This window comes from Desarmillaria tabescens, assembly GCF_030435595.1.
Source record: "Desarmillaria tabescens strain CCBAS 213 chromosome Unknown EV420scaffold_16, whole genome shotgun sequence".
Taxonomy (NCBI): domain Eukaryota; kingdom Fungi; phylum Basidiomycota; class Agaricomycetes; order Agaricales; family Physalacriaceae; genus Desarmillaria; species Desarmillaria tabescens.
Window position 1 is genome coordinate 492,671 of NW_026848315.1, and position 26,620 is coordinate 519,290.

Below are 26,620 nucleotides of genomic sequence, written 5' to 3' on the forward strand. Positions count from 1 at the left end.
ATCTCCATGCTCGGGCGAATGGGCCGGGACCTGGAAAAATTAATCATTTGGCGACGCACGGGATACCGAGACCAATGTTGAGGAAGTCCTTGGTCCTGGTCTCGCCTCAGATGCAGTGAAGTCAAGTCCCTCCTAGACTGGAAGGCGTCCCGCGCAGGTGTACCGAAACCCTTGGACCTTTGTTTTCGAGAACAGGTTCTCCCCTCAACTGATAGACAGAGATAGTAGGCGACTAGCGGAGATAAGGTGTTTTTTTTTAGCTTCTTCACACCCAAGCAAAGTCGATAGGTTTTCACTCTCCGAGACCAGTGGCGGGCAATTTAGTGACGGGATCATCAACGCATTGGCAGTTAGAGTGGATGGATGACGCGAGAGGGATGATGGAGCGCAACGCTGGAACGTCAATCAGAAGTGAAGCCGTACAGTAAAGTTCGCGATAACCTGTTTTCTGGGGTAGGCTGCAATTGCCATAGCATTGCGATTCTGGAATGGAAATATGATGAGGTTCGCGCTGAACATTGTAGTCCAGGGTAAGTTGGAAGACTGCTACTCCTGATTAATTCGTAGCCTCGTGATCAAGTTCTTTTGGGCCGGTGTGAAATATTGTTAACGGCACGAAAAGGTTCTCCGGACTGACGTACTTGAGACTCAGCAATTTATTTTCTGCGTAGTCAGTGTCGGGTTATCTTCGTTGTGGATTACGCCGCAAGTTCCTCGCTGCATGGTCTCGGTCCTGGCCAGGAAAAAGAACGAAGTCCGTACTGGGTTCAACTGCGCGGGTTGAAGACAAGATAACCAACGACAAGTCCTAGATACCTCGTGCCAGTTAACCCTGGAACGCTTCTGGAACTCAGTTTCATCCGTGTGGCTCCTCCCCCAGATCATATAATGCATATGGCGAACGAACAGTGTACGTGAATTGAGTTAATTGACGTTTCAAAGCCGACTAGCAATTCTGTACTCCAAAGCAAGGGCACCTAGGACCACATCCTGAGTCCATCGCTGTTTTAAATTTTTTGGAATCATAGCTTCGTCTCGCTAGTACTACTTAGTACCCAGCCAGTGAAAGCGTTTCGTCGAAGCCTGCACCTTCCAGCTCTCATCCTCAAAGTTGATTTCGTTGTTCCCGACAGTTCTGTTCAGTAAGGTATAGGGATAAACAAAGTGAACTGAGAGCTTGAAGATCAATGGCTGAAAAGTTGATCAGAATTGAACCGACGTACTGTACTTTGCAGTAACATATAATGTTAACGACGCAAAAATATTTCAAAGTTTTCCGGACTACCTAACGCACTTGAGGCTGATTCTTTTTCAGTAGCAGACGGAGACTAATGTTACACTGTTCACCGAAGAGAATCAGGAATCGGTCTCTCAAAGATAGTACATAGTATCAACATCTGTGGCAATATTTACTCTGCTCATAGCTGCGTCCGCAGGCACGTTCGAGGGTATCGTCCATGCAAAATTAAACGACGAAACCTTTCAAAGGATAGTACATAATGTATGGCACTGTACACTGTACACAAAGCATGCAAGTCAATTTGTCAAGACTCAAGAGTCAAAACTCAAAAGTTAAGCAACTGAGGCTAATAGCCTAACTTGTTACTTGTCACTTGTTAGTTAGAAGGCTAGCGGTGGTTAAAAGTATAAGGCCAACTGAAAGCGATTTACCAGTGTCGGTAGCTGGAATCGAACCAGCGGCTCTTCGGAGCAAAGTAACCACAACGAAGTGATTTAACCCCTAATCGATACCGACATTACATGTTGATAGAAATGTAGTTATATCCATACGTCTGTGGCCTAGATTCTGTACAATAATCTAAGAGTCATCCAGAGTGTATAGCGAAGTACAAAAATGAAGTTATATCATACTAAAAGATCCTCATTACAGGTATGCCTCTATCCGTTAGTATTATCATAATCCTACAGCCTTTCACCGTGGTTGGCTAAGAACGCTCCTCCTCGTCCACTTCTGAAGGACTGCCTATCTCCTCCCATAGAGAGGCCCCGGCTGGGAAACCCGCTCTCATCAACGACGTCGCCCTTGGAACCGAGTCTTTGGGGAAACGAATGTCCTACAGGCGAGGCCAGCGAGGGAGATTGCGAAGACGTCCCAGAAGAACGCGACTTCGACTTCGACTTCTTCTTTACTGGGAGAGATGAAGGAGTGAGACTAGGCAGATGAGCGGTCGGGCCGAGCTGTTGGCTATGGTACCGAATTTGCGAGGAGGCATCTGACGAAGTGAGTCGCGAATCGGAACCCCCGCTGCTGCTGTGATGCTCTCTCCTGCTGATATACATTCCTCCATCAAGGTCTGCACCATCATCCGCTTCTGTATCAGCGTCTGGATGAGACGGAGGAAGCGTGTGGTAAAACCCGGGAGAGGGGATATGTGGGTACTCTCCAGTGGCAGAGCCACTTCCTTGAAACCCCTCAAATTCTTCACCATCCACGGACCCAGCAGCCAAAGCCTGCGCGAGCCGCTTCATCTCCTTACGCTCTCGTCTTCGCTTGCGCCTCTCTTCTTTCGCGCGCCTTTCCTCCTCCTCTGCGACACGTGCTCGCTCCTGGAGCTGTTCCGGAGTCATGCTGTCTATCGCTGCCGAGTCGAGCGGTGCAGCGTCAGAGTCAAATCCCGTAGAAGACGTCCGTGACATGGAGGTGCGGGAACGGCGAAGTGTATTATCTTCCTCGTCTTCGTCGAGATGGATGGGCGGTTTGCCGAAGAGGTTGAACCCAAAGAATGTTATACGCCTAGAATGTCGTTTTCTCTTCCTTCTACGATTGTTGTCACCAATATTCGAGTGCAAAGATAACGTCTCTGCCTCTGTGTCAGTCCCCGGATCCTGCAACAAGTGTTCGAGATTTTGGGGAAGCCGCTGGTAGCCGCTGTTGGTGGGGTCATCATGATCGTGGACCTCTCGGGCGAGGCAGGGCATGCAAGCTGAGAACGCAGCACGGAAGGAATCCGACCAGGAGAATGAGTCCATGGTTGTGGTCGGGGAAATTGAAAAAAGTCGTATCTTGGTTGAGGTTGAAGGTCAAGCGCATGATAAACCCGCGTGGCCCGAAGTTGCCGGTCGGTTTCTCAAATGCCCATACAAATACTGATGGTAGTGTCGGCACACGCCTTTTGCTTCTTCGAGGTGAAGTTCGAACCCGCGTCCAGGGCGCCACCATCCATTCAGAATTTTATTGAGTGGTTCGGCTTTGGGACGTCTGGTTTGGATCTTCGCAAAATCTCAATTGGTCTTTGAAACACTCAACAGTAATCGAGCATTCTATCACAGCAGAAAAAAGAGAGTTGGTATCTAAGCGATGACCAGATCGCCCGTTAACTAATTATTAATGGTGGCTAGCTAGATATTCAAAGCCTTTGACAAGTCCGGCATTTATACTTCATGACATCGTTCGACCTAGACCAGTACTCGAGCATTGTGTGCGCCTATAAATGGTCCCACTTCGACCCGAAGTCATCACAGACTATAGGAGCAGTGACTGAGTATCCATTACACCGCTCACCGTCTCTTCGGTGATCTGCATACCTCAAAAACAAAAGATGTCGAGGGGAGAACATTCTGGTCCATGATATAAGATATAATACAAAGCAGTTACACCACACCGCGCCGGGCGTTTCGTTTGGGATTCCATAACAAATATAAGATCTTTCTACCAGAGCGCCACCTGTGTACCAGACTTTCGAAGAGCGTCGACGCGAGACAGAGTGTCCGGTCTGAGCTCGCCTCCCTTCCGAACGCCGATGGCGGCAGACTTCAACACTCGCTTTTCCAATATGTCCAAGATCGCACTCTCATCCACCTCGCCTGACCAGACGAGCTGCAGATGCTCTAGCTCCTGCAGCACCTCCGCATCACCGAGTTCCTTGATGAGCTTGGGGAAAACAACTCTGATACGCGTATCAATCCCTTCAACGATAGATAACCGTCTGAGTTGAGGAACTGCATGAAGGAGGGAGAGCATTTCGGGATGCCCGATAGTAAGTGCGTTCAACACGAGCTCCGTGAGAAGGGGGGATTTTGAGATGTATTTTTCTAAATCGCAAATTGTGTTCTTCATATCATCAGATTCACTGCTGTTTGTGCAGTCGATATCGATAAGCTCCAAAGACGCTAGCTGGGGCATTGAACCCATCCAATGAAAGACTGGGAGGCTATCTTGGAGAATGAGCCTCTGGAAGGGAAATTCAACATCCCCGAATGTCAGATAACCGCATCCTCTGAAGGTCGCAGTCGTGGCGTTGGGGAAGTCGTAAGACCTTGTTGGGTAGGCGAACGAAGGAATATTCGCGAAGTAGATGGTAGTGATCTGTTCATCTGGTAAACGAAAACACGACCCCTGGAAGGTATTGACTGCAAGGGTATGTATTTTAGGGGCGTATTCGAACAGTTTGACTGGGGGCTGCACGGAGAAGCTCAGTCCGGCGGCGGCTGAAAACTCAAGATTTTCGAGTTCTGGGAATTCTGGATTGACGTTCCCCCGGAAAAAGTTCAACAAATAGGCAGCGTTGGGATCAATTCCGATGCGCTTCAATCGTTGGAGATTCAGCGCACCGAACAATGTATCCATGGCAGAGCCCAGGTCCCGCTGGACACTGTTAAAACCCGATCTTTGGGCCTTGGTGCCCTTGCAAAGTTCCACTGACATTTGTAGATTCAAGAGGTGCTCGCCTGAGCGCTGTTCGTATAACTTCATTATATTCTGGAACTGTGGAGGGGTGTCGTGAGAGCCAACATTGACAAGGATGGATTTCCAGAGCGGGGGAAACGACAGGCAGACGTCACGCCAATAAGCGCAGACAGAGGAAAGATAGAAGGGGGTAGTAGATACTAATGGCATGCCGTCGCGAGAGAGGAAGGCGTCGTAGGATATAGAGGTGCAGACGAATTCGAATATATCCTGGAGTACATCACAAGGCAGCCTGCGAATCGGGGACAGAAGGGATTCGAATTTTTTCATATAACTCGTGAGGGACTGTCGACCGGTTTTGAGTTTCTCCAACGCGGTGTTCAGTCGAGATATTTCTGCGTCGGATTGTGATATCTTCTTCTTCAACCCGATGATGATATCTGAACAAAGTTCCGTCTCTGATTTGTCGAGCTGCCTTCCGTAGCGTAAATACGCGGCAGCATCGAGAGGCAAGGCAAGGGGTTGAGTATCAGATAACTGGTCAAAGTTATCGCATCGTGGGATGGAATCCATTTGGAATGTTAACTTGCGACGATTAGAATAATCAGATAAGAGCCAAAGGTGCACCTACATCCCAGACACGGTCGACTCTCCAGGGGACAGAGCGATGTCTGGTATGAGTTTTCAGTACTACAAAGAGATGGTCAGATTAACTTTGAAAAGGAAGAAGGAGCGATTTGGCATTCAGGATTTGCGGCTAAAGATAAATTTATCACTGACCGGCGAGAGCAGAAGACAGATGTGGTTGTGTTCCCACGGATCTGACCCGGCTCCCCTTCCCCTCCCTTTCTGAACTCAGAACTCCGTCCGGCGTCACAGACTCATACAATTTTTCTTTTCACTTTATACAAGTCTGACCTTTCATTAGCAGCTGACCATCAAACGTCGAAACCAAAATTTCCCCACGACGGACGTACACTGAGAAAGATATACGTCGACTTTGGCTACATGCGGAAGGTTGGACTCTGGAGACGAAGATGAAAACTGTGCTCACAGTGAAAATTCCTGCTGCTCGTGCCTTCTATGTCATTTTCCCTCTCACGTTGAGGTAACGGTTTGGTACTAAAACGATGGTCCTTTCTTCGGGTAGCAACTTATTCATTCAAGCATCTTCTTGCTCACTTACTGCGCAACTGCTTCATGGTGGAGATTATGGTGAAAAATTTCAAGAACAAGGAAGACGCTGCGGTAGGATGCTGAGCTGATTCTTCTTGCCAAGATACATTCACGTCACTTCTCATCCTTGTCTGTACATTTTCCCGATTCTGCCCTTGCTTGATTTTAGACGAATATGTGGGAAGATATATTGCACATTACAATAATTGTAGTATAGTGGGGTTTTTCGCAAGCGACGAGCCTTTAAGCTTTACACCTAGCAGCGACTACGTGAGCCCTTCATACGATCAGTCCTTCGTACCCTCTCGAGTAGGCATGATAACTACTTGATTTAAAAAGAACAGTACAATGCGTACTCAAACAGGAATAATCAGACATTCTTCAGTAATATGCAAATCCTTTAGCTGCGTCGATTCATCTCTATCGAGAATTTGCAACACCGACACTTTCTCAAATCTTTGCTTTGGCAGTCTCCGCCCTACCACCCAACTTCGGAAGTCCGATTCATCCACGCAAATCAGTGTGTACGTTTCTGCAGGTATCGGATACGTGTGGGTGGCCATGATCTTGAATCGATGTTTCATCCCATCCTTGCCTTTAACAATCAACTGTCCATGTCGATTATCCCCTTCCACAACAGCCAACCCCCGCACCAACCCCTTAATACATTCCACCTCACACCAGTCTACACCCGTCTCCTCATCCCGATCAAAGAAGATACCGGCGAAAGCATCGGTGGGCAGGGGCTTCGTCATAAGCTGGTGCCACGATGGTCTCCATTTTGCGCCTGCATTGCCCGGTTCAGGATAGAAGGAGAACAAATCTGCCCGACATTGTGCATCCATCGAATTCACGAGCGCTGTCCATGCCTCCTCGAGAGACTGGCTCTCATAGTATGCTGGTATCACATTGGAGAGCAGACGAAAGGCCAGTCCCGCGACTTTGTCCACTGGGTTGGTCGACACCCGCTTCCGCATGTTCTCCAACACCGCAAACACACCATTTGAAATGTCGTGAGAGTTAGACTCAGACTGCAGTTGCTCGTGAAACCTGGTCAGTAACGGAGTCTCATACTTCCCGTCCTGTTCCTTGGCATGCAGTGGTCCATCCCATGTGTCCCCAGCGATCACCATCTTTCCGCTAACCTCCTGCAGTGTCCATGCACGTCTGAACCAAGACCGATCACTGTCCAAATCGCCGTCCTTCAAACTCAAAGGCCGACCCAGCCCACTCAAGTACCACACGACATCGGCCAATAGATACACTGCTCCGATGGTAGGCACATCCAACATCCATTCTTCCGTACGCATATTCTCCCCTGGTCCACCCACCTGTCTCAAACAAAGAACGTCCAACCACACATACTCCAGTCCAAGATTGAGCATCTCAATGCGGACAAGGTTGAGGCTGGTGTCTTTCGGGATGGGAACAGGCCATTCGTATCCGTTGATAGGTGTCGACACATTGACACGATCCTTCTCATCCATCCAAGCATGCGATATTGGCCGAGGCTGGTGCTTCGACTCAATGTCAGATCTAGAATGATCAAAGGAGATGCCCGTGCTCCACCATGGCACCACCCGATTACTGTACAGATCCCAGATACGTCGAGGTTCCAACAGTGGTTCGACGACCTGGTTACCAACAAGTGCTTTTCGTCGCTTCTCCCGGTCCCCCTCTTCCCATTTGCGTAATGTGTTTCGTATGGTGCTCCAGTTACGAGTGTACCATACCCGGCGGAGGCGGCCATATGCCATGCCAAAGTCATAGTTGTTTGCAATGCAGTCTTCAAGAAGGGAGGAGAGGGATGTTGTATCCACGGTGCGTGACGTTCTGAGTGTCGTATTGAGTTGATCCAAGAGGGCCTGAACACCGAGGGTAGCGCAGGGAGTGTCAGCAAGGCAGGATGATATCACAGGCTCTGTACCGGTGTACGCCCGCTGCAACGGAACGATGACCGACGATCCCTCTTGGCCAGTCTCAGTGAAAGCGGAGATGGTGACCTCAGGAAGGGAGATGTTCTGGGAATGGTATCAATTTCCCCTCTGTTTGTTTGCCCACTGACCAACCTCTGGTTGAAGCCAAGGTTCCTCAGGTGATGCGTCAGGAGATGGATCTTTAATTGCCTGAGCAGTCGCAAAGACGGAGTATGTGGTTCCAAATCAACATCACGTTGCTGTGAAGCCATTGGTATACGACCTTGGATGGCGCTAATGTCATCGTATGAACATTTGAAACGAGAGGGAATAATGCTACGTACTATTTGACATTTTCTTCAGAAGGGCACGCAGGTTGAGGAAGTACCAAATGAAAAAGTGTTTGCGTTGAGGTATCGCCACTTGCAAGTGACAGCTTGAATCCTCCCAGGCTGCTGCGTGTGAATAACGTGATAGAAATCTGCATTCTCTCCAGCTCATAAATGCTTTTCCACATGGATTAGCTCAGTTCGCTGAAATCGAGGGTACTACCTTGGAGACTAGGAGCAACTTCATTTTGCAAGGCCAGGATTCTAGTAGACACGTCGGGAGAGTAGCGTCTAAGGGAAATCGAGATTAGCAGTCATGGCGCTTGTCATTTTTGGTCCTAGTTGTCAAGTGCTTTGGGCGCTTCCCTGTTCCTCGCAGACGCCATCCTCAGCGTTCGTCATGAACATAGCGAAAGTCTCTTCAGAACTTCCAGCCATATCCAACGGAAAATGAACCTTATTTGAAGTAGGTATTTCAGAGTCTTCTCTAGAACCGCCCTAATGGACTGGTAAAGATAAAACGACCCACGACCGTCCCGCATGAATGCCTTTACCGATGGGAACGAGTTGCGTCGCACGGCATGCACAGTGATGAGATGCTACCGTGGTCAAAATCAGATGAAGAGAGCGGTGGATCTGATAAGACTCACCTGATATCCAACAGCTTGGTACCTCCAAAAGATGGACTCGGCAGACGTCGTAGTGAAATCTACGACAGAATCGTCCCATGTGATCATCCCCTTCCTGTGGATGGCTTTGCCTAAGAGTGATGATTGGTAGGTCAAACATACTGTCTGAAAGAAAACTCACATTTGCTGATGTTGTATCCCCTAGTACAGATACCAGTACTTTATCTGCTTGCAGGGTGAACGAGTCTTGTAAATCAAGGTACATCGTGTTTGGCGAAATAGTCTGTACAGTCGGCGTCAAAAACGAAAACCCACAAATAATATTCTCATACCATCTCATCGGACCCTCGAACCTTACCAGCATTTATTCCTTCCTGCCTCTTTGATATGTTAACGATGGAAACCCCGGTCTCCGATTTTTCATTTTTTTCATTCAGATTCACGAGTTGTATTGTCGGCTGGCGGTATCTCGGGAGAAGGGACGGGCGGACATTCAGTCTTCTCATCGGAGCAAATAGATCCAGAAAACGAGAAGAGAGAATACGTCCGAAAGAAGCCATATCTCAATGTTCAGAGGCTAGGAACATCCAAATCTCGGACCATCGACGAAGTTGCCACAAATCAATAGTAGGTTCGCCAACGACGGCAATCTTGATATAGCCATCGGAAGCTCTCGTATTCTATGGGACATTTTTGGAAACGCTCTAGATGCAGCGTGGTGATGGCCTGTGGCGATGGTAGGAGATGAAGGACGGACGAATGGTGCAAAATATGCTCGAGAGCTTCGATGATCCTTCTGTGAGGATGCTCCTCCGCAAAGCTCGTTGCACGATGAAACATCGGAGTAACGGATGATAAAGACGTGTTCAAAGTTGGGGGAAAAGGAAATATCGAAGAAGAGTGTGCTGCCGCCAGTCAGAATAACTGTCGACGTGGACGGAGAGTACCCGTCAGTGGGAGAAAGAGTACATCGTGAGTTCGAGGAGCAGAGTTGAGTCAGATTCAACGTTGGGAAGGGCCAACTGTGAGTCGAGCATGAGTGGTACGTTGACCAATGCAGGGTGGCTGTACAACATTTGGAATTATAGCCTTGATGTGCAGCCATAATTTTGGAAACGTCACGAGCACTACCTGTCCTGTTATATTGGCGGTATGCGTCGAGCATCGATAACAGTCTTAAGGCGACGGGATGCCAGAGCGATGTCATAACAAGCGACGTTGGGTCGTCTTGCTTTGACCACCACTATGCAAGCTGGAATTTCCGTCTTTCTTCCACCTTTTCCAGTTGTTTGGATGCCCTTCCTGGTCGAGACGGTCCCGTTGCAAGAGTAGCTTCCCGGCGATCCCAGAAAATAGACCGACTTTTATCCCCGTCTTTCCACAGCTTTTCGACACGCAAATGCACTGTTCCTCTCTCCGAGCAAACATTTTGTGACGCCAGGTCGGTTCGGTGCCAAGTCATAACAGGACTTTTCTCCAAAATGCCACCATTGTTTAAGGGAAGGAAACGGGCATTAAATCTCATTGGCTGAGGAGGTGTCGTAGTCCTTGTCGAGGAACACATGGTGGCGGAGAGGATCCGTAGATAACGGCGATGCAACTTCTTGGAAAACGTCTAACGTTAGATATTTTAAACGCCTTCATTGACAGCCTGATCCACCCACCAAAAATCGCTTGACAGCGTTGAGGTTAACGTTGGCCTGGTAAAACACCGACATCGAGCGCCTCAAGCCTCGCCTTGAACAGTGACACGTAGGGCGAATCTGGTTCTTTGGGAGCGGAGAGTGAAGGTTGGATAGTATGATGGCTGCACGGTGGAGGAAGACGTAGATGTGATGGACTGGGTGCCGACGAAGTCTTGTAGTGCGGTGATGCTGCACGCGCTGAAGATGACATCTATGTGCCGTGCTATTGTGACTGAGGTTACATCTGCAACCTTATCAATCTCAGCGAGCTGGTGTGGCCGGTATAGATGGTCTACTGTCGATTACCGAGCTCGCACGTCAAGCTTCAAGGTTGTAGACTCGTATCCCTGCAGCTCTGCTAGAAATTAGCTCCGCAGCACACCGCCTGCTATGCTTGATAGCATACAGTGCTTTGGATTTACCGGACGTCGATACGTGGATGGGACGCTACCGGGGTGAAAATTCGATGAAGGTAGCGGTAGGTTCAACAATAATCATACCTGATATCCAATATATTAACAGACGTCGGTCGAGCGCACTGTTCCTCTCATACCTCCTCAAGTCCCGCATTACTTCACTCAGGCTAATCTCTGCCTTCACCGCACACTCCCGAAACCCACGCCATATCCATGACCACTAAGGAGTAGATCTCCAAGAGGCCAGTTCTTAAAACTTCTTGTCAGAGGGCATTCTCTCTGTGTTTGTTGCTTTTGTAGCGTCAATAGATACGTAGGGATAATAAAAAGAATCAGGGGTGAGAAGACAGCATGGAACGTGGTGGGGAGGAAACGATCAAGCCCGGCGTGTCTATTTGGCTGGGCCGGGCCAAGACGTTTGATTTTGGTGATGTCACACTTCTTGGGTTCATTCCCGACAATTACACGGAATTTACGACTCACGGCGAGCGATTTTTCTTCTCATCTAATAAAATTCTGACCTTTCCCTAGCTTAATGCCACACGCTCGAGACCAAGGCCAATTTCCCCCGATGGATGCATACTAGTGTTGCCGCCGCTCGGCTCCGCTCGGCTCCAGTTGGCTTTGACCAGCTTTCCCTTTTTAGTAGCTCGGAACTGAGCCGAGCGGGTAAAAAAATTCCTCGGCTCAGCTCCGCTCCGCTCGGCTTCAGGAAAAGCGGCAGTTCGATGCCATAATAGGCAATAAAAAAATCAGTATCATTTTCCGCCATGTAAATAGTCTCGATATGCCTCTACATCCTCCGGTACACTATCTCCTGCAGTTAATGTTGCCTCCAGCACTGTGACTTCATCCTCCTTCGACATCCCGGCAGTAAAATTAAGAAACTGACCTCGTTTAAGGGAAAACTTCAACATCTGCAAGGCTTCCATCAATTCCGGTGTCATTCGGTTTCGTCGTGCGGTTGCGGTTTCCTTTCCTGATGAGAAAACACGCTCACAAGGTACAGATGTGCCTTGGATGGGAAGAATGTCCATAGCAAGCTTAAAAATAGTCGGATAGACATGTTGATTGTCCTATATATCTGTTAAAACAGATTCAATGGGTAGTATTCATAAGGACCATACCTGCCAGTATTTGACCATATCATTGCTACTCTTGACATCAGCAAGGTAGGCATTTACCTCTGCTTCAAGGCCTTGTGGATGAAGAGTCATGTCGAAAAGATTGTCGCCAAGGAGATCATCTGCCCATGTGGACCGCGTAGGATTAAGCGGTCGCACAGGTGTCGGTGGCATGGTTGCGGAACAGCGATAATCACGAAGCTGTATACAAGAATCATCAGTATCCAGAACAATGATATATGATCATGCAATTACTGTCCTGATAAACAACTGTCTCGCTTCTTCTTCTTCAGGCATATAGCGAGTATACCAGCGAAGTTTCATGTTTGGATTGAGGACTAAACATAGTATGGTTATCAGCACAACAATACATATCATACTGTTCAAATTACGTACTTGTAGCCAATGTATATGCTGGAACAACCTCAGTACATCCACGATAAGTCTTTAATTTGCAAAGTCCCTCTTTGATTGCGGGATTTGCATCAGGAAACTTGATGGCGAGTTCTTCCCAAAGTTGAATCATCCATCAGAAGCTAGGGATTGCCAGAGCTAGAGTTGGAGTCTTGTCTGCAGATAACCGTTGCTGGAAAGCATGTGGAACCTAAAAAGAACATTGACGTTGATCTTGAAGGGTTAGGAGCAGTGGAGCATACCACGAGAATCTGATGAATGATATGCAATGCTTTCCATTCATCATCGGAAAGCTTATACTGCCTCAGCTCAGCGAAATCTTGCTTATCAAGGAATTTTTCGATACCCTAAAAGTGTGAGAGGACATGATTAACATTAACCACAGATTAATACCTCTCGGAGATAGATTGCTCTTTCAATCATGATATCAGTTGAAGACCAGTGCACATCAACATCAAGAAGTGGCTGGAGTATTTTGATGTCCAGAGACCTGAGGACCGATGCAAAACTGTGTCGATGAAGAGAAGATATGCGTATCTGCAGGGCCAAATATATGCTTGAGTAGGTGTACCACTAAGCACAAATTGCCATACCACCCGAATCAATGCCCTAGTTGCAGCAATGGGATCACGTTCAATGTCTAAATTTTCTAGAACAAAATCTATAAATAAGATTTACATAGAGCGGGAGTAGTCAACACACCTGAAAATAAGACACCGTTTAATGCTGTTACAGCAGATATCACTTCTTTGCATGCAAGATTAATGATGTGTGCAAAACATCTGGCCAGACATCCGAGAATTAGATCAAGTTCAGATAAATGGTTGAAGTATCATACCATATTCTCTGCTCAGTTGCAACGAAAATGAATCCACGACGGAGAAGAACATGTTCGACATGTGTAGTGATGTCCGGGTCAGGCTTAAAGCCTGCTACCCGGCCTGACCCAGCCCGACCCGACCCTGAAAAGCCCAGCTCTAGTGGAGGGCTTTGGCAGGCTCAAGGCTCAGGTGTCGACTTCGGAAAGCCCAAGCCCTGGGCTTTAACCCTGGGCTTTCGGCCCAGTAATCCGAGTCACCGTCTGATGCTGGATGGCATCCGTTGCGGTGCTGACTGATTCCAGCCTTCTTTACTCTCATGTCCATGGTCACCTCTGCGCTCTGACTCTCACTGCGTGAAAACAATGAGGGACACCATCATACCAAGTGGTCTATGTAATGAGATATCAGAGATGTAAGTGGAGACTATATCAGGTACATCCTGTCATTTGAATTTCATCTCTTTGGTGGCTGATAAACTGTACAGTTCTTACATGATACAAATAACTTGTAAAATACTGAAAAAATCGTAGTAATTGCTTTGTCCTTCATGCTTGTGCGAGATGAGCCTGATCCTAATCTTATTGTTGATGGAAGACGCAATCATCGGCGTCCTCAGCGCTATGGAGAAAGTACATCACTGCCACCACCCTCATCATCGCGAAAACATGGTCCTGATAATCTGAACCCATCAGGCGACAATGAGCATACTGCTGTGCCATCTGTACCTCGGCAGTCCAAATGTGTATGTACCAATGATGAGACCCTGGAGGAATGTGATGAGCCTGAGGTGCCAGAAAAACAAGCAGGTACGTGAAAAGCCCGGGTCTACTACCCAAGCCTGACCCGACCCAGTGAGGGTCAGGGCTTAGGGCTCGGGCTCGTCAAAATCTCAACCCAGGCCCTGAATTACCCAGCCCAAGCCCACAAAACCCGGCCCGACCCGACCCGCACATCACTAGACATGTGTCATAAAGGTCCCATTATTTGCCGCATTATCCATTGTAACCCAGCCAAGCTATATAGTATGTTAGCATATGAAATCATTTATTAGTTCCGAGTACAAGCCTTCAGCTGTTGACAAGGATCCCTACTCATAATTCCCACCCTGTCTGTAATATAGAGAAACACAGCTGCCAAATGTTCACCATTGTGGCACCCAGGAATCTGATGATAACCAATTAGATCAGAACGCAACCATAACATTGTGAGGCCATCCGCATTCGTGCCAATAGCCTCTATCCAGTGCACTGTTATCGCCATAAAATTGACAAGATTCAAATCTGTTGACAGGTCCATAGTCACAGATATGCAACCCTGAGACGACTGGAACTTCTTAGCATATGGAATCACAATCATTTCAGTACGTACTTCCATTTCAGCTCTCAGTGTCTCAATGTGTTTCTGCCACGTCTCAATGACTCGCTGGTGGATATATGTACAGTGTGGGATATCAGACGGTTTCAACTCTTCTCGGAGCATGAGAAAAATTTGACATAAATGCAGAGATTCAACTGCATTAATAGACTGTAACATTGTCAGTGATATTCTAAGATACACTTGAACATATTCATGCACCTGATCATTGGCAATGATCCATTCTACAATAGCATCGATAAACACATCATGCAAGTACTCAGGAACAGGTAGTGAGTCAGGATCTGCCACATCTGCATCATGGCACTCCAGGCTATTCTCACACTGAAATTTTTGAGCAGCCCTTCCCGCTTTACCTTTAATTGACACCCCGAGCCTATCACATGCAGCCACCCAAAGATGCATGTGTTCCTTCATGAGATGATTTCAGAGAACAGTAGTGCCTGTGCTCATCCGGTATGTTTTCGGTCTTGTGGCTGACTTTTTATTAGCCCTAGTTATCAGTTGAGAATGAATCAAACCATGATAAATGGTGAGCATACCTGCACAGTTTGCAGATGCGATGGCTATCTTCCTCTACAAAGAATGGCCATATATCGCCTGCACCACGAGAGTCCTTTTGAGTTGGTGAAGGGGAGCTTGATGGCGATGACTCATGGCTCAATACAGAAGAAGATTTTGAGCTCGGGGATGGCAATGGAGATGACTCTACAGGTGACAATGGAGGGTCTGGAGCATCAAAATGAACAAACCGATATGTGGTCGCTTCACGCCTATGAGGAGGGGGGTGGACAGGCGTTGATGGAGTCCTTATATCCTCAGGACCTTCGAGTACATGAGGCGAAGATGGTGGGAGTGTTGGACCAAACCAGTCTTCATCGTTGTCTTCAGATACTATTGTTACACCTAGAATACATATGTCAAAGTCTGTATTGAACATGGATATGCAACATACGTTGAGGAGACATGTTTACTATTTCAGGAGGATCATTTTGACGATGATGACGGCCACGACGAGGACTCCCTTGGTATTCGTCACCGCTGGCACCAATGACTGAGCTGGATGTTGTTTTGTGATTCTTTGTAGCACCATGGGTCAACGTCCAAGAAACTATTGAGACGTTGTTAGTAAATACACAAGTTCTCCTTAATTTGACAGACATACCTAATGGCAGTGGTGACTGATTGTGAGTATTTACCGTTGTTGCTTGAGTATTTTTTGACTGGTTCAGCGTTGTACTTGCAGCTGATGCCGCACATCAGTGACACACAGATAATAATAACAGGAGAAAATACAGAACCTTGCTTTTTTGATGTTGTGTGGGTTGTCCTCCTGCTCTTCGGAGGAGCATCCAGATCAGTCCCTTTTGGTTTATAAGTTGGGGCCATGGAACTATGATACCGTCCACATACCGTGATGGTTCTCTACTTGAAATGCCATCTGCAACCCTCTGCCAGGACAGGTCTGATTTGCTTTTCTGCATGGTGGCATCAACAAGGGAATAGGCAGCTACAAGATAGAGTAGTATTGAGCATGAAGGGAGAATTGGGAGGGAGCATTGCCTTAGACATAGCGAAATATAAATGTTTTTGAGGCCGCTGTATGTGCATATGGTTGCTACCTGTACGGTTTCCAACAGCATATGCGGCTTTCAGAGCAGTGGTTGTTGACAAGATGAGAGCAAAAAAGCATAAAAATTGACAGGAGACTCACTGAATGACATCTAAACCCAACCTTTTTCCTTCACATTGCCACCTGTTGTAAGCAACAAGGACACACAACTGACAGATATACCCATAACCCAGAGACAGTCCTGGATACAGCCGAGGACAATGGCAAAATTTGACGTTTTGATTCATTGGAATACGACTTGAGGGAGTGGTGGCGCAGTGTTGACCCAACAACAGGTCACTCCAAGTTGACAGAGGAAAAACAGGATACTATTCATGTATATCTAGGACAGAGTTGCTATAAGATGAATCAGATACTGAAGGAGGTGAAAATCGTCGAGATAGAGCAGCAAGCACACAGGAAAAGACGATGAGAGGGGGAGAAGGTCACGGTATGCGTCAGCATCCCGATTAGGAACCAGCTGACAGCTTAGCCAGCTTCGAGCGGGGTCAAGCCAGCTCCAATGCCAAGCCAAGCCGCAGAAGCTACAAGCTGTTGGGATGGCCCGAGCTGACTGAGAGCAGAGATGATGATATCAGGTTGTGATTCTGTCTTCTCTACGATGCGAAGCTACGATCTGACTACTGATGCTGCCAAACAGGCCCAAATAGTGCATGGATCCCTCCGGCCACGACAGGATACCCTACTACATGTGCCCCTGTCAAAGAACGAGCGGTGTCCTCGACGCTCACTTGTCAGCAGGCTGCTCCTCTACATCCACATCTGCGCCAGTTGCCCTCTCTTGTTGCTCTTCTCTCCGGAGTCGGCTTTCCAACTCTGCCTGTTGTGCTGCCAATCTAGTACCTTCTCTGGGGATGAAACTATGCAAACGCCGAGAGCTGAATTCACCCTCCAATGTCTTTCCATCAAGGATTTCGAGCTGGTACGAGTTTACGATTTGCTCTCGCACACGGAGTGGCACTGACCACTTGGGAATTAGTTTCTTTTCCGTTCTGAAGGTGTAGTCCATGTCACTTCTGTAAACCTGGACGAGCTGACCCTTCTTGAAGACAACCTCCCTTGGATGACGAGCAAGGACTCTGGCGTCGAATGTTGTTTTGCGCTTGATAGCGTGTCGCACGATGCTATCGTAGCCATCAAGCTGCTGCTGGGCTACAAAAGCCAGATGGCATTGTGCATCATCTTCGCAAAGCACTGATGATGAATTTTCTAGTGTTGTGGATGCTGTATTTACCATCATCCCCAATAGAAGCTCTTTTGGTGTGTATTTTAGCACCAGCAGGATTCGTGAGTTCAAGCAACGAATGGCCTCATCAAGATGATCTGGCCACGATCTTGGTAAGTCCGTGAATTTATACCCTTCTGGCAGGTCCTCCCCCAGCTCTGGAGCACACAACTGCTTGAGAACATGCAGCAGGAGACGATTCGTGCCCTCCACAAGTCCATTCACCCATGGGGAGTATGCTGGGATGACATGGTGCTTTACGCCCCACTCTGTGCAGAAATCTTTGACTTCGTGGTTTTTGAAGTGTGCCCCGCCATCCATCATGAAAGTTTCTGGTGGAAGAAAACCCTGAAAGATGCTGTGTAGCCCCTCTTTTGTGGTCTTCGTGCTCCCTGCTGTTTTATATTTGAATGCCCATGCATGTTGTGAGAACGTGTCGAGGTACAGCCCAATTGTATGGTAACCTCCTTTTCCACTCGAGAGTGAGAGATAATCCCCAACTATCAGTTCGAATGGGTGCCTTCTTGTGATGGGCTGCAGTAATGAATGAAGGTGAGTACCCCCAAAATTCTTGCACCAAGAACATGATTTGATAGCCTTTGTAATGGATTCGTCTAGTTTCGGGCTGCAGATCCTGTCGAGCAATGCGATCTTGACTGAGTCTCTTCCCCAGTGACCTCCCTTCTCATGTTCAAGGCGAGCTAGGCTAGTAGCCTCTTCTCTCGTGACACACTCTACTCTCGGTCGTGCCCTCGGTCCAACGCCTGAGCGCCAGAGCTTTCCGTTCTCTATTGCATAGTTAACAGCTCAGTGCCTTGCATGCTGTTTTGTCCATAGACTTCCCGTGATCTGGTTGTCCTCTAGAGCTTCCACCACCTGTTGAAATACTGGCTCGTTGTGGAATCTCTTCCACAATGCTGATGGCTCATGATGATTAACTGTAAACAGATCATGCCTGAGACCATGTGAGTGCTCCCAATCTTCACTGACAGTTCATTCACTGCCGTCTCCAGATTATCGTGGTACTCCCTCCCAGGTTCTGCTCATGCCATCTGCCACGACATTTAGTTTGCCTGGCACATGTCGAACGTCAACGATATGATGAGCCAGAATACCGTCTCTCCACCTGGCGTGGGCTGCATTCATTTTTTTGCTAATCAGCACATCACGTAGAGCCTGACAATCAGTCTCTATCTCAACTGGGTACCCCCAGATGATGTCCGAGAACTTATCGAGGGAGAACTTCAACGCAGCGAACTCCAATAGGAAAGGCTTGTAATTCTGCTCTGATGATGATGTTCTTTTAGAAGCGAATGCGATAGGATGTATCTTTTCGACAACTTTCCCACCGGGTAGGACCGTTTGAAAGCGTTGTGTGAGGACGCCTGCGAAGCCTTCTTTGCAGCCATCTGTGGTAACGATAAAATGACTGCCATCCCACCTTGGACTTTTCAGTACTGGTTCCGATGTTAGCACTTTCTTCAGGCCGATAAATGCCTTGGTATGTTCTATTGTCCATCGGCCATTTAACTTGTGATTTGCCATGGTGCGTCGCCACACCGACTTTGAGCATTTGGGTGGAATGTTGACCTCCTTTGTAAGGTCACGCAAAGGTCCTTCAATCTTTGCATATCTCCTGATGAGATCTCAAAAGTGTCCTGTAATACCCAAGAACGAAGATAGGTTCAATGCATCGGTAGGCTGTTTCCAGTTGATGATAGCTGTCAGCTTTGCAGGGTCAGCTGTAACACCGTCTGGTCCGACTTTTGCTCCTGCAAAAATGCCTTCTGTCACAAAGAATTTGGACTTGCTGGCTGATAGTGATAATCCTGTATCTCGAACTTGTGTAAGAAGATGTCGTATCTTCTCCATCATCATTCCAAAGTCATCTGATGCTGCAGCTCCATCATCAACAAATAGCTCCATTGTACCATCAGCGATGAGATCGCTCAGTGTTGTTGCTGTTAGATGTGCAAATGTTGAAGGGGCCCCGGTAAGTCCAAAGGGCATGCGCAGATACCAGAAGTAACCCTTTCCTTCCATGTAGAATGCAGTGTATGGTTGGGATTCCTCTGCAACCTCGACAGCATAGAAGCCAGATGCAAAGTCAAACAAGGACAACCATCTGTGGCCACTGACGGCTTGCTGCTTTGCTCGCATGTCACCTTGAGGCATAGGTGCAATTTCTGTTACTTTATTAACCTCTCAGTAGTTCTGACATATGCACCATTTCGGTGGTTTTAGTAGGTCTGTTTCAGCACATGAGGAAGGTCGTGGTGGTAGATTGAATGCTGGTGGTAAGCCTGCAGCGAGACATTCATCATTGACCTTGTGCTGAAGTTCCTCTAGTGATAGCCCCTTTCCCTCATGAGCTTTCTGTGCGAGCGTTATCGGAGATACACATTTGACATCACTTGGATTGCACTGTTGGATGATCCCAGCTGCCTGCATCTCGTCGATCTTTTCGTGTAGGTACTGTCGTTGTAGTGGTGTTAGGGGGCATTGATGAACCCGCTTTGAGAATGATGCATCTTGTGGGATGTTGAGATGATGTACAGCTCCATCCACCCTTCTCACTTCGCTAACTGAAAGTGCGAAACAGTCTGCATAGGACCTGAGGAGCTCTTCAACCTCTGAGCGCTGGGTTGCAGTCAGGTCTGGTCCAATTTTTATCTGTCTTAACACCTCCTCAACTCGTTGTGGTTTGAAGGCGCCATCAGCACCTTCATTTCTGGTGTGGAGAGGATTCTTTGACAGGCCCTCAACGTGAACTTCGGATCCTAGGTCACCTTCCATGTTGTGTGAGTCAGACACGATGCAAACTGGGGCGGGATGGCAAGCTTCCCTGGAAGGGGGTGCGTTACTTCTCCCTGATGAGCTTGAACGCCTTGCCATTTTGGCTTCCATCTGCTGTCACCTTGTTTCTTGAACAATGCGGGACATATTCAATCGTGCTCTCCATCTGTACCATCTTCGTCTTCCTATTCCCTTAAACTCGTGCCAATATTGATGCCATTCAGCTCTCTTTGCCTCTCGTAACCGATCTTCAGCTTCTTCCCTCTCTCTGCGGCGCTGAAGAAGCCTGGGTGACTCAACCTTCTTTTCGGACCTTGCTTCTATCATGCTTTCGGCACTGAAGGGCATCTCTGCTAGTGTTTCATCATAGATCGCGCTCTCAACAATATCAGCTTCTTCTGTTTCATTGACATCGGTGATTTGCACTCGCCTCACCAGGGGAGTTTTAAGTGAATTGGCCACACCCCCATTAATGTTCCTTGTTCTCGTTTCTGATTTGTGTTCGTTCAGAATCTCGGCTGATCCACCTTCCACTGGGATGTGTACTGTGTCCCTTTTGTAATCATGCACTGCCTTGAATGCCTCCAACAGTGGTTTTCCAAATAAAAAGTCCCAGCCACCCCCGCTATTGAAGACTTCGAAGTTTCCAAAGACTGAGACGCCTCCTAGTGTTATGTGTCCATTCCACTGTGTGACAGATCTTACAACATCTCCATTAGCTACCCGTAGGCACTTCTGTGACTGTGACCATCCTTTTAGTTTGTCTTTCAGTTTGTGGAACAGCTGGGTGTCCATAGCTGCAACCATAGCTCCATCGTCGAAGAAGGCTTTCACTGCTACTCCCTTCTCGCTCTCTCCCAGCCATATAGATGCTTCAAATGGTGTGCATATCTCAGGTGCATATCCCACGGAGTAGACGTCAACAGTAATAGATTGTGTACCGGAGCACTGTACTTTGCTATTGTCCGTATAAAATTCCGTGAGAGCTCCCATGAACCCCTGCCGCAATGCCCTCTTCTGCATCAGGGACTGACTGTCTTGTTTATCCACTAAATTGCTGCAGGCCGTCCGGTTGTGGTCTAGATGGACGACCCTTCCTCTTTTCCCTGCTCTTCATCAAAAATGCCAGTCCATGCCAAATGACTCACGAAGTTGACTGCATGTGGTGCTCCACCCCTGCTACTGCTTGTACTGCCTTTACCCTTCATGGCTAGGTCACATAGGCATCGCCATTCACTCTTCTTATAGGGGATCCATCGATCTTTCGCAACCGGACATGGTCTGTGGTATATTGCCTGGCCACACCGAAAGCACTCTCCACTATCCGGAATGGCGGTGCCAGGAGTTAAAGGGTATGGCGTGTTGTAGGTAACGGTTGCTGAAGCTCCATGTGCTGCATCCCAGGCTGTACACTGTGCAACGTAATCGCTTGCAGCCTCTTTTGTCAATGGTGGGACTGATTTTTGCATATGTTGTCATACGATGGTTGTCATGAATTCACCCCTATTTTTCGCTTATCTTATCTTATCGCGATATCTTATCATGGCAAGTCGGCAACTCATCATTCGACTCTCATCATCATTCCTCGTACCTGATCCGCATCATTCATGACCCGCTCGGTCACATCGCCCACACGGCATTACCTCGCACCATGGACCACATCACTGGGACTCTGTCATGGGCTCTGCAGCCACACACGGTGGGAGACAGCACCATACAAACCATGCCCTTCTTACTCGCAGGAGAGCTTCTAGCATCATCACGCTCACACCGCATCACCGGGGCATTGCCACAACACAACCATCAGTCTTCCCTGATAGGTCCCTGGATCCACCGCTCACACGCATGATCCGTTTGATGGCCCATAGACCAATCACACTCTATGGGCCGGATCCTTCTTCACCCAGTCATGCTTCTTTAGGTCATCTGTGATCACACCCTAGGATGGACAAGCCGCCACGTACGCTCCTCAGAAGACCGTGCCCTATGGACGCTAGTCTTCTTACTCACAGGAGGACTCCTCCTATACCAAACACCATACGATACAGAGGACATAGAAGACAGCGCTGCATTGGGACAGCACGCACCGAGACACAGGAGCAGTACATACTAGTAAATACCACCATGTATTTAAACGAGCCTTGCTGTGGTCTTACACCCCAGCTTCGGCTAAAGTTATACACTCCTAACTTTTCACGCAGAACCTCCCTGCTTCCAAGACTAAGGACTATCATTCCTAACCTAGCGATTGCAATGCCCTCTTCACAACTGAATCACTGAACGCGAGTGACAGTTTAGAGGCAAACGTTGTTCAATCCAAGTTAGTGCATTACAATTAGCCGAAGCTTGTATTAATACCGTCATCGTCGTCGAACGACGGTGACCGTATTGTCTTGCTTGATTGCTGTCACAAGCTCGCCAGCAACAACACTTCTACAAAGCTACACTCCACAAAAGCACCGACCCTCACTACCTCATCAGTGAGCGAGTAACGGGCTTTATCCCAACTGCCCTCGTCGTTTTAATCAACAGGACGACCGCAGTATCCGGAGCATTCCAATAAGGAACCCTTGTCGTTATACGACGAGTCCTCGGGGTTGCTCACCCCTACAGAAATATTTCATACTCTCATCATCATTCAACGACGGTGACTGTATGAATCCAATAGGCTCTATCACAAGCCGTACTCCCATTCTAGAAACCTTACTATCCCTGGTAAGGCACCCCTTGTACCGCAGCACTCAATCCCATCCGCAACCACGAAATGGATCAACTCCCATTCGCCCCAACACTAGGAACAACCTCCAGACCCAATACCCCGGAAGTCCCCAATTCGCAGCCGGATACTGGGAGGATGTTGGAGGATCCTGGGATGATCCTGATACCCCCATCACCCCCGATGTCCAACAGTTCTACACCGACGAGTACAACTGACTCATCGAGGGGCGAACTCTGGAAGAGGGTAGTAGAAGCAATGGTGGCAAGGGATGTGCGACAAAAGGAACAGAGCAGCGAAGAACCACCTTCGAAGGAATCGTTACCCCTTTCCTCCCTGCCCGGAGAAAGGAACGAGAAGGTGGACGAACCACAGTCGGAAAAACCGACGCAGGAGGACATCAAAGAGATGAATCTCCAGAGTCATTCGGAAAGGCTGGACCAATGTTCCATACCTCAGAGCTCAACAGGGGAATCTACTCCCCCACCGGAACTCCAAGAGAGGCATGGGGAGTCCACACTGGGTCAGGAGATCACTTATCAGACTCATACCCCAAGGGAGACATTTCCCATTGGAGCCCAGACACCGGCTCCTCCTATGAGGCAGAAGTCATCCGGCTCGAATCCGAAGTTGCCTCAAAAAGATCCATTTGCTTCTGTAGCCGGGTATATCAATGGTATCACCAAATCGCTTTACAACTCACACGCAGAATCCACCAAATGGCCAGGAAGGAAAGAGGAGTGGCCGAGGAAAAAGGGATACTGGATTGGGGATCGCTCTTTCCAGTGGATTCCTGGATCACCCCTGAAGAAGGATCCTGGGACCTACCCCCCATGCACTCCAACTCAACCGCCGACGACACCTGGCACTCAGTTGCCGGGGACGGCTGGGAATCCCCCTGGCCAGATACCGTGTTGATGTGCTCGGTAACGGCGAGTGACAAAAGGCTAGCGAATGGATATGAACACCACAACACCAAAACCCTCTACTACTCTACACTAATCACCAATATTATTGAGTTTGGGTGTTTCGAGTATGATAGAAGCACTCTGCAGACTTCAACAAATCAGGGAAAGGTTGTTTAAAGACGTATATTTGGTACTAGTGAGCTACACAAGATGTAATACTCGCGCTAGCGGGGTTTTAAGACACGATTGGATGAATAGTGACTTGTGTTGAGCAACTGCGCTCGGTCTAACTCGGATACTTCGAAACTAGTGGCACTCTGGGCCAAATACTGGGTCTCACAAGCGGTCTACACTTGACTAGCAGGCACCCTAGGCTCGACTAGTGGCACTCTTGGCCTAAGAACAAATACTTTAACTCCAAGAAAATACTTTAACTAACTTCGAAATGCTCTGAGTCACTCCAAGACGGAATAGTAACTTTAAGACACTTCAATTCGTTCAATACTATAGGTGACTAAGCGACTAGTAGACACTTCGTCGAGGTTAAGCACAAAAGCCTTTAATTGGGGCACTAGAATACGGACTAGTAGGTCACAATTGCGGGGATGGCTTGCCTGGCTTGCGAGGCCACCCCTCCTACTACTTATATACTACAGAGACAGGTACAGAATAAATATAAATAGATTCTCTAGGGGTAATATTGGTAAGGATGTCTTGGCTAGTCACGAAATATGGGGAATAATCACGCAATAGTCGGCCTAGCCTGTTCTTTCTGTCGGATAGCAGGTCGAGGGACTCTGCTATTGGGTCGTTTCCGCACCCTTTGCCCAGCAGTGCTCCACTAGTGACACGGCTATACGAATAGTTGGGTAACCGTGCCTGTAGCAACTGCTCGATTGTGATCGGGGCGCAGCCCGGCTATACTAGTGCCGATCGTATGAGATCTGTATCACACTAGCCGGATCTGGGCTAAGGGTTATGCCTTTACTGGTTCATTTCTAAGTCCTTTTCAGAAGTGCTCGCGTGACTAGTCATCCTGACTTAGGCGTTCATGCCCAGATCGGTCCACTAGCGACTGAATAGTCGAGATCTGTGTGGGTTCTTACTTCTTGTTTGGGCGCTAGCAGCTGTATTCTTTACTAGTGACCGTATTTTACTAAGTCATACTAGCTTTGGAGGTGCTAGTCCGGTCGGCTGGTAGGGCTGACCCACTAGTGGTATCATTCCTAAGTCCTGACTCGACTAGTAGCATGCTAACTTGACTATCAGTCCAAAGTCTCAACTATAGCCCTTGATATACGACTAGTATAGGATAGACCTGCAACAGTATTGTTATAAAATCGCAAAATCTAGGTGTGAACGCGTAGACGGCGTATCAGCGTACGAAGCCATATGGCCCAATCCCATGGCCAGAACGGCCATCAATGAAGACTTATGGGACTCACTCTCTCCCCCCGTATTCCTGGGAAGAGAATACCAAACTATCCCGGAAAAAGAAGAAGGAGAAGAAAGCGAAGATAGTGGTACCTCCACCGACACCTCCTCTCGGACGGACGAAACCATCCATGTCTTTAGTGCTGAATTTCAGCACTGAAGACATCTTCAATACCAAGCAACCGGGGGGAGACTGGACCAAACCACACCTACCCACTGAGGTGTTTTGGACCACGTCTCTAGACCCCAAACTAGGAAAGAGGATCCCCTCTCTTTCCCAATACAGAGGCGCATCGCGCCCTGAAAGAACAAATGAAGAAATGGACATGGGGCGTCTCAAGCGAGAAAGGCGATGTTTCCGATGCGGAAACACTGGACATGTATGGAAGAATCGCAGATGTGATCTGCAAAAGGAGTGGTTCGTCAAAAATGCTGAAGGACAGAAGAGCCACTTCGCACGGCAACAGCAAAAGGAATCCACAGAGGAACGATGCATTCGTTGCGGATTCCCTGGACATACTAGATGGGATAACAAATGCCCATCTGACAGGTCCCAATGGCGCTCTGCTTGAAGCAGAGCAAGACCCTTCAACAACAAATGCTGAGGGGGAGGCGTCGACAAAGGACTAGGCAAGTTAGCCTAGGTCGACCAGGACTAGTGCAAAAAGAAAGGAGTCGATGACGGACCAGGCAAATTGCCCTTGTACAACAGGACTCAATTTTCTTTCAGGTAAAACCCTACTCAATAAATTTTTACTCAGAAATTATGTTTGTAGGTACCAATACAGACAATAAATCCCTTTTGTTACGGTTATACAGGGAAGGAGACAACCTTTAAAAACAAAAGAACTCCGAGGATTCAAAACAAATCCTGACACCATCGCTATGGATATGTTGTGCATCTAAAGCGACAAACCCAATCAAGAGACAATTGATCAATTGATCCAAAGGATCGATGATCTGGACCCTGATCAAACTAATCAGAGGCCCACGGAGGGACTGGAAATCCCAGCCAACCTACTGAGGCGAAGAGACGGACCTCCGCCATAGGAAACACGGGATTCCCAGGCTGTAGGACCAATCAATCTTTCAAAAGATTGACAGTCAAGGGAGCTATGACTGATTTGGTCAGCTCAACAAAAACCCATCCATGCGAGTTGGAAACTTCCACGAACGGGGAAGAGGCGGTACACTAATACAGGAAGAACTCTGGCCGACTTGCCCAAATAAATCAGTGAAGCATAGGAGCAACATCTCAACGTCATCTGCCATAATGTCAAAAAGAGATGACTCCCCCACTGAACCCTCATGGCGAGGTACACCGAGCGAACCTATGAAATATCAGACAGATCTGGATTGGCGATGTGGATCTAAAC

The 26,620-nt window shown here is 48.0% G+C and overlaps 10 protein-coding genes and 1 non-coding gene across 11 annotated transcripts; 3 read left to right on the forward strand and 8 right to left on the reverse strand.

Annotated features, from left to right (window-relative positions):
* Positions 1–1,674: 1,674 nt before the first annotated feature.
* On the reverse strand, positions 1,675–1,756 carry EV420DRAFT_t145. Its single transcript has one exon. It is a non-coding gene; the product is annotated as a tRNA-His (tRNA).
* Positions 1,742–3,330, reverse strand: EV420DRAFT_335625 (uncharacterized protein). Its single transcript, XM_060481750.1, has one exon. It carries the CDS (start codon positions 2,989–2,991, stop codon positions 1,924–1,926), a length of 1,068 nt encoding a protein of 355 aa, XP_060331101.1. The 5' UTR covers positions 2,992–3,330; the 3' UTR covers positions 1,742–1,923.
* On the reverse strand, positions 3,331–5,448 carry EV420DRAFT_335633 (uncharacterized protein). Its single transcript, XM_060481751.1, has 2 exons — positions 4,573–5,448; positions 3,331–4,482 (listed from the first exon to the last, which is right to left on the reverse strand). The coding sequence occupies exons 1-2, from the start codon at positions 5,219–5,221 to the stop codon at positions 3,671–3,673; spliced, it is 1,461 nt and encodes a 486-aa protein (XP_060331102.1). The 5' UTR covers positions 5,222–5,448; the 3' UTR covers positions 3,331–3,670.
* A 732-nt stretch (positions 5,449–6,180) lies between these two features.
* On the reverse strand, positions 6,181–8,012 carry EV420DRAFT_1642575 (uncharacterized protein; the record flags this gene model as incomplete). Its single annotated transcript, XM_060477384.1, has 2 exons — positions 6,181–7,845; positions 7,890–8,012. The coding sequence occupies 2 exons, from the start codon at positions 8,010–8,012 to the stop codon at positions 6,181–6,183; spliced, it is 1,788 nt and encodes a 595-aa protein (XP_060331103.1).
* Positions 8,013–8,414: 402 nt separating this feature from the next.
* EV420DRAFT_1642576 (uncharacterized protein) lies at positions 8,415–8,963 on the reverse strand (the record flags this gene model as incomplete). Its single annotated transcript, XM_060477385.1, has 4 exons — positions 8,415–8,567; positions 8,624–8,668; positions 8,720–8,863; positions 8,919–8,963. 4 exons carry the CDS (start codon positions 8,961–8,963, stop codon positions 8,415–8,417), a joined length of 387 nt encoding a protein of 128 aa, XP_060331104.1.
* A 139-nt stretch (positions 8,964–9,102) lies between these two features.
* On the reverse strand, positions 9,103–10,330 carry EV420DRAFT_335687 (uncharacterized protein). The gene has a single exon (XM_060481752.1). The coding sequence runs from the start codon at positions 9,903–9,905 to the stop codon at positions 9,276–9,278; it is 630 nt and encodes a 209-aa protein (XP_060331105.1). The 5' UTR covers positions 9,906–10,330; the 3' UTR covers positions 9,103–9,275.
* Positions 10,331–11,326: 996 nt separating this feature from the next.
* Positions 11,327–13,482, reverse strand: EV420DRAFT_1479526 (uncharacterized protein; the record flags this gene model as incomplete). The annotated part of the gene is made up of 8 exons (XM_060469585.1): positions 11,327–11,455; positions 11,984–12,124; positions 12,179–12,261; positions 12,320–12,416; positions 12,580–12,684; positions 12,931–12,998; positions 13,040–13,119; positions 13,385–13,482. The coding sequence occupies 8 exons, from the start codon at positions 13,480–13,482 to the stop codon at positions 11,327–11,329; spliced, it is 801 nt and encodes a 266-aa protein (XP_060331106.1).
* Positions 13,483–13,705: 223 nt separating this feature from the next.
* EV420DRAFT_1642578 (uncharacterized protein) lies at positions 13,706–14,027 on the forward strand (the record flags this gene model as incomplete). The annotated part of the gene is made up of 2 exons (XM_060477386.1): positions 13,706–13,964; positions 14,011–14,027. 2 exons carry the CDS (start codon positions 13,706–13,708, stop codon positions 14,025–14,027), a joined length of 276 nt encoding a protein of 91 aa, XP_060331107.1.
* A 931-nt stretch (positions 14,028–14,958) lies between these two features.
* EV420DRAFT_1479527 (uncharacterized protein) lies at positions 14,959–16,016 on the reverse strand (the record flags this gene model as incomplete). Its single annotated transcript, XM_060469586.1, has 6 exons — positions 14,959–15,025; positions 15,075–15,438; positions 15,488–15,643; positions 15,698–15,778; positions 15,804–15,925; positions 15,946–16,016. 6 exons carry the CDS (start codon positions 16,014–16,016, stop codon positions 14,959–14,961), a joined length of 861 nt encoding a protein of 286 aa, XP_060331108.1.
* A 6,934-nt stretch (positions 16,017–22,950) lies between these two features.
* On the forward strand, positions 22,951–23,820 carry EV420DRAFT_1642582 (uncharacterized protein; the record flags this gene model as incomplete). The annotated part of the gene is made up of 1 exon (XM_060477387.1): positions 22,951–23,820. One exon carries the CDS (start codon positions 22,951–22,953, stop codon positions 23,818–23,820), a length of 870 nt encoding a protein of 289 aa, XP_060331109.1.
* A 1,414-nt stretch (positions 23,821–25,234) lies between these two features.
* On the forward strand, positions 25,235–25,816 carry EV420DRAFT_1642583 (uncharacterized protein; the record flags this gene model as incomplete). The annotated part of the gene is made up of 1 exon (XM_060477388.1): positions 25,235–25,816. The coding sequence occupies one exon, from the start codon at positions 25,235–25,237 to the stop codon at positions 25,814–25,816; it is 582 nt and encodes a 193-aa protein (XP_060331110.1).
* Between the last annotated feature and the right edge of the window lie 804 nt (positions 25,817–26,620).

Excerpts from the sequence above, each read along its gene's own strand:
- EV420DRAFT_335625 (XM_060481750.1), bottom strand. The coding sequence starts at position 2,991 with ATGGACTCATTCTCCTGGTCGGATTCCTTCCGTGCTGCGTTCTCAGCT.
- EV420DRAFT_335633 (XM_060481751.1), bottom strand. The coding sequence starts at position 5,221 with ATGGATTCCATCCCACGATGCGATAACTTTGACCAGTTATCTGATACT. Across the intron at positions 4,483-4,572 it reads TGCCATGGATACATTGTTCG|AATTCCCAGAACTCGAAAAT; the intron begins GTGCGCTGAATC and ends ACGTCAATCCAG.
- EV420DRAFT_335687 (XM_060481752.1), bottom strand. The coding sequence starts at position 9,905 with ATGACATCGCTCTGGCATCCCGTCGCCTTAAGACTGTTATCGATGCTC.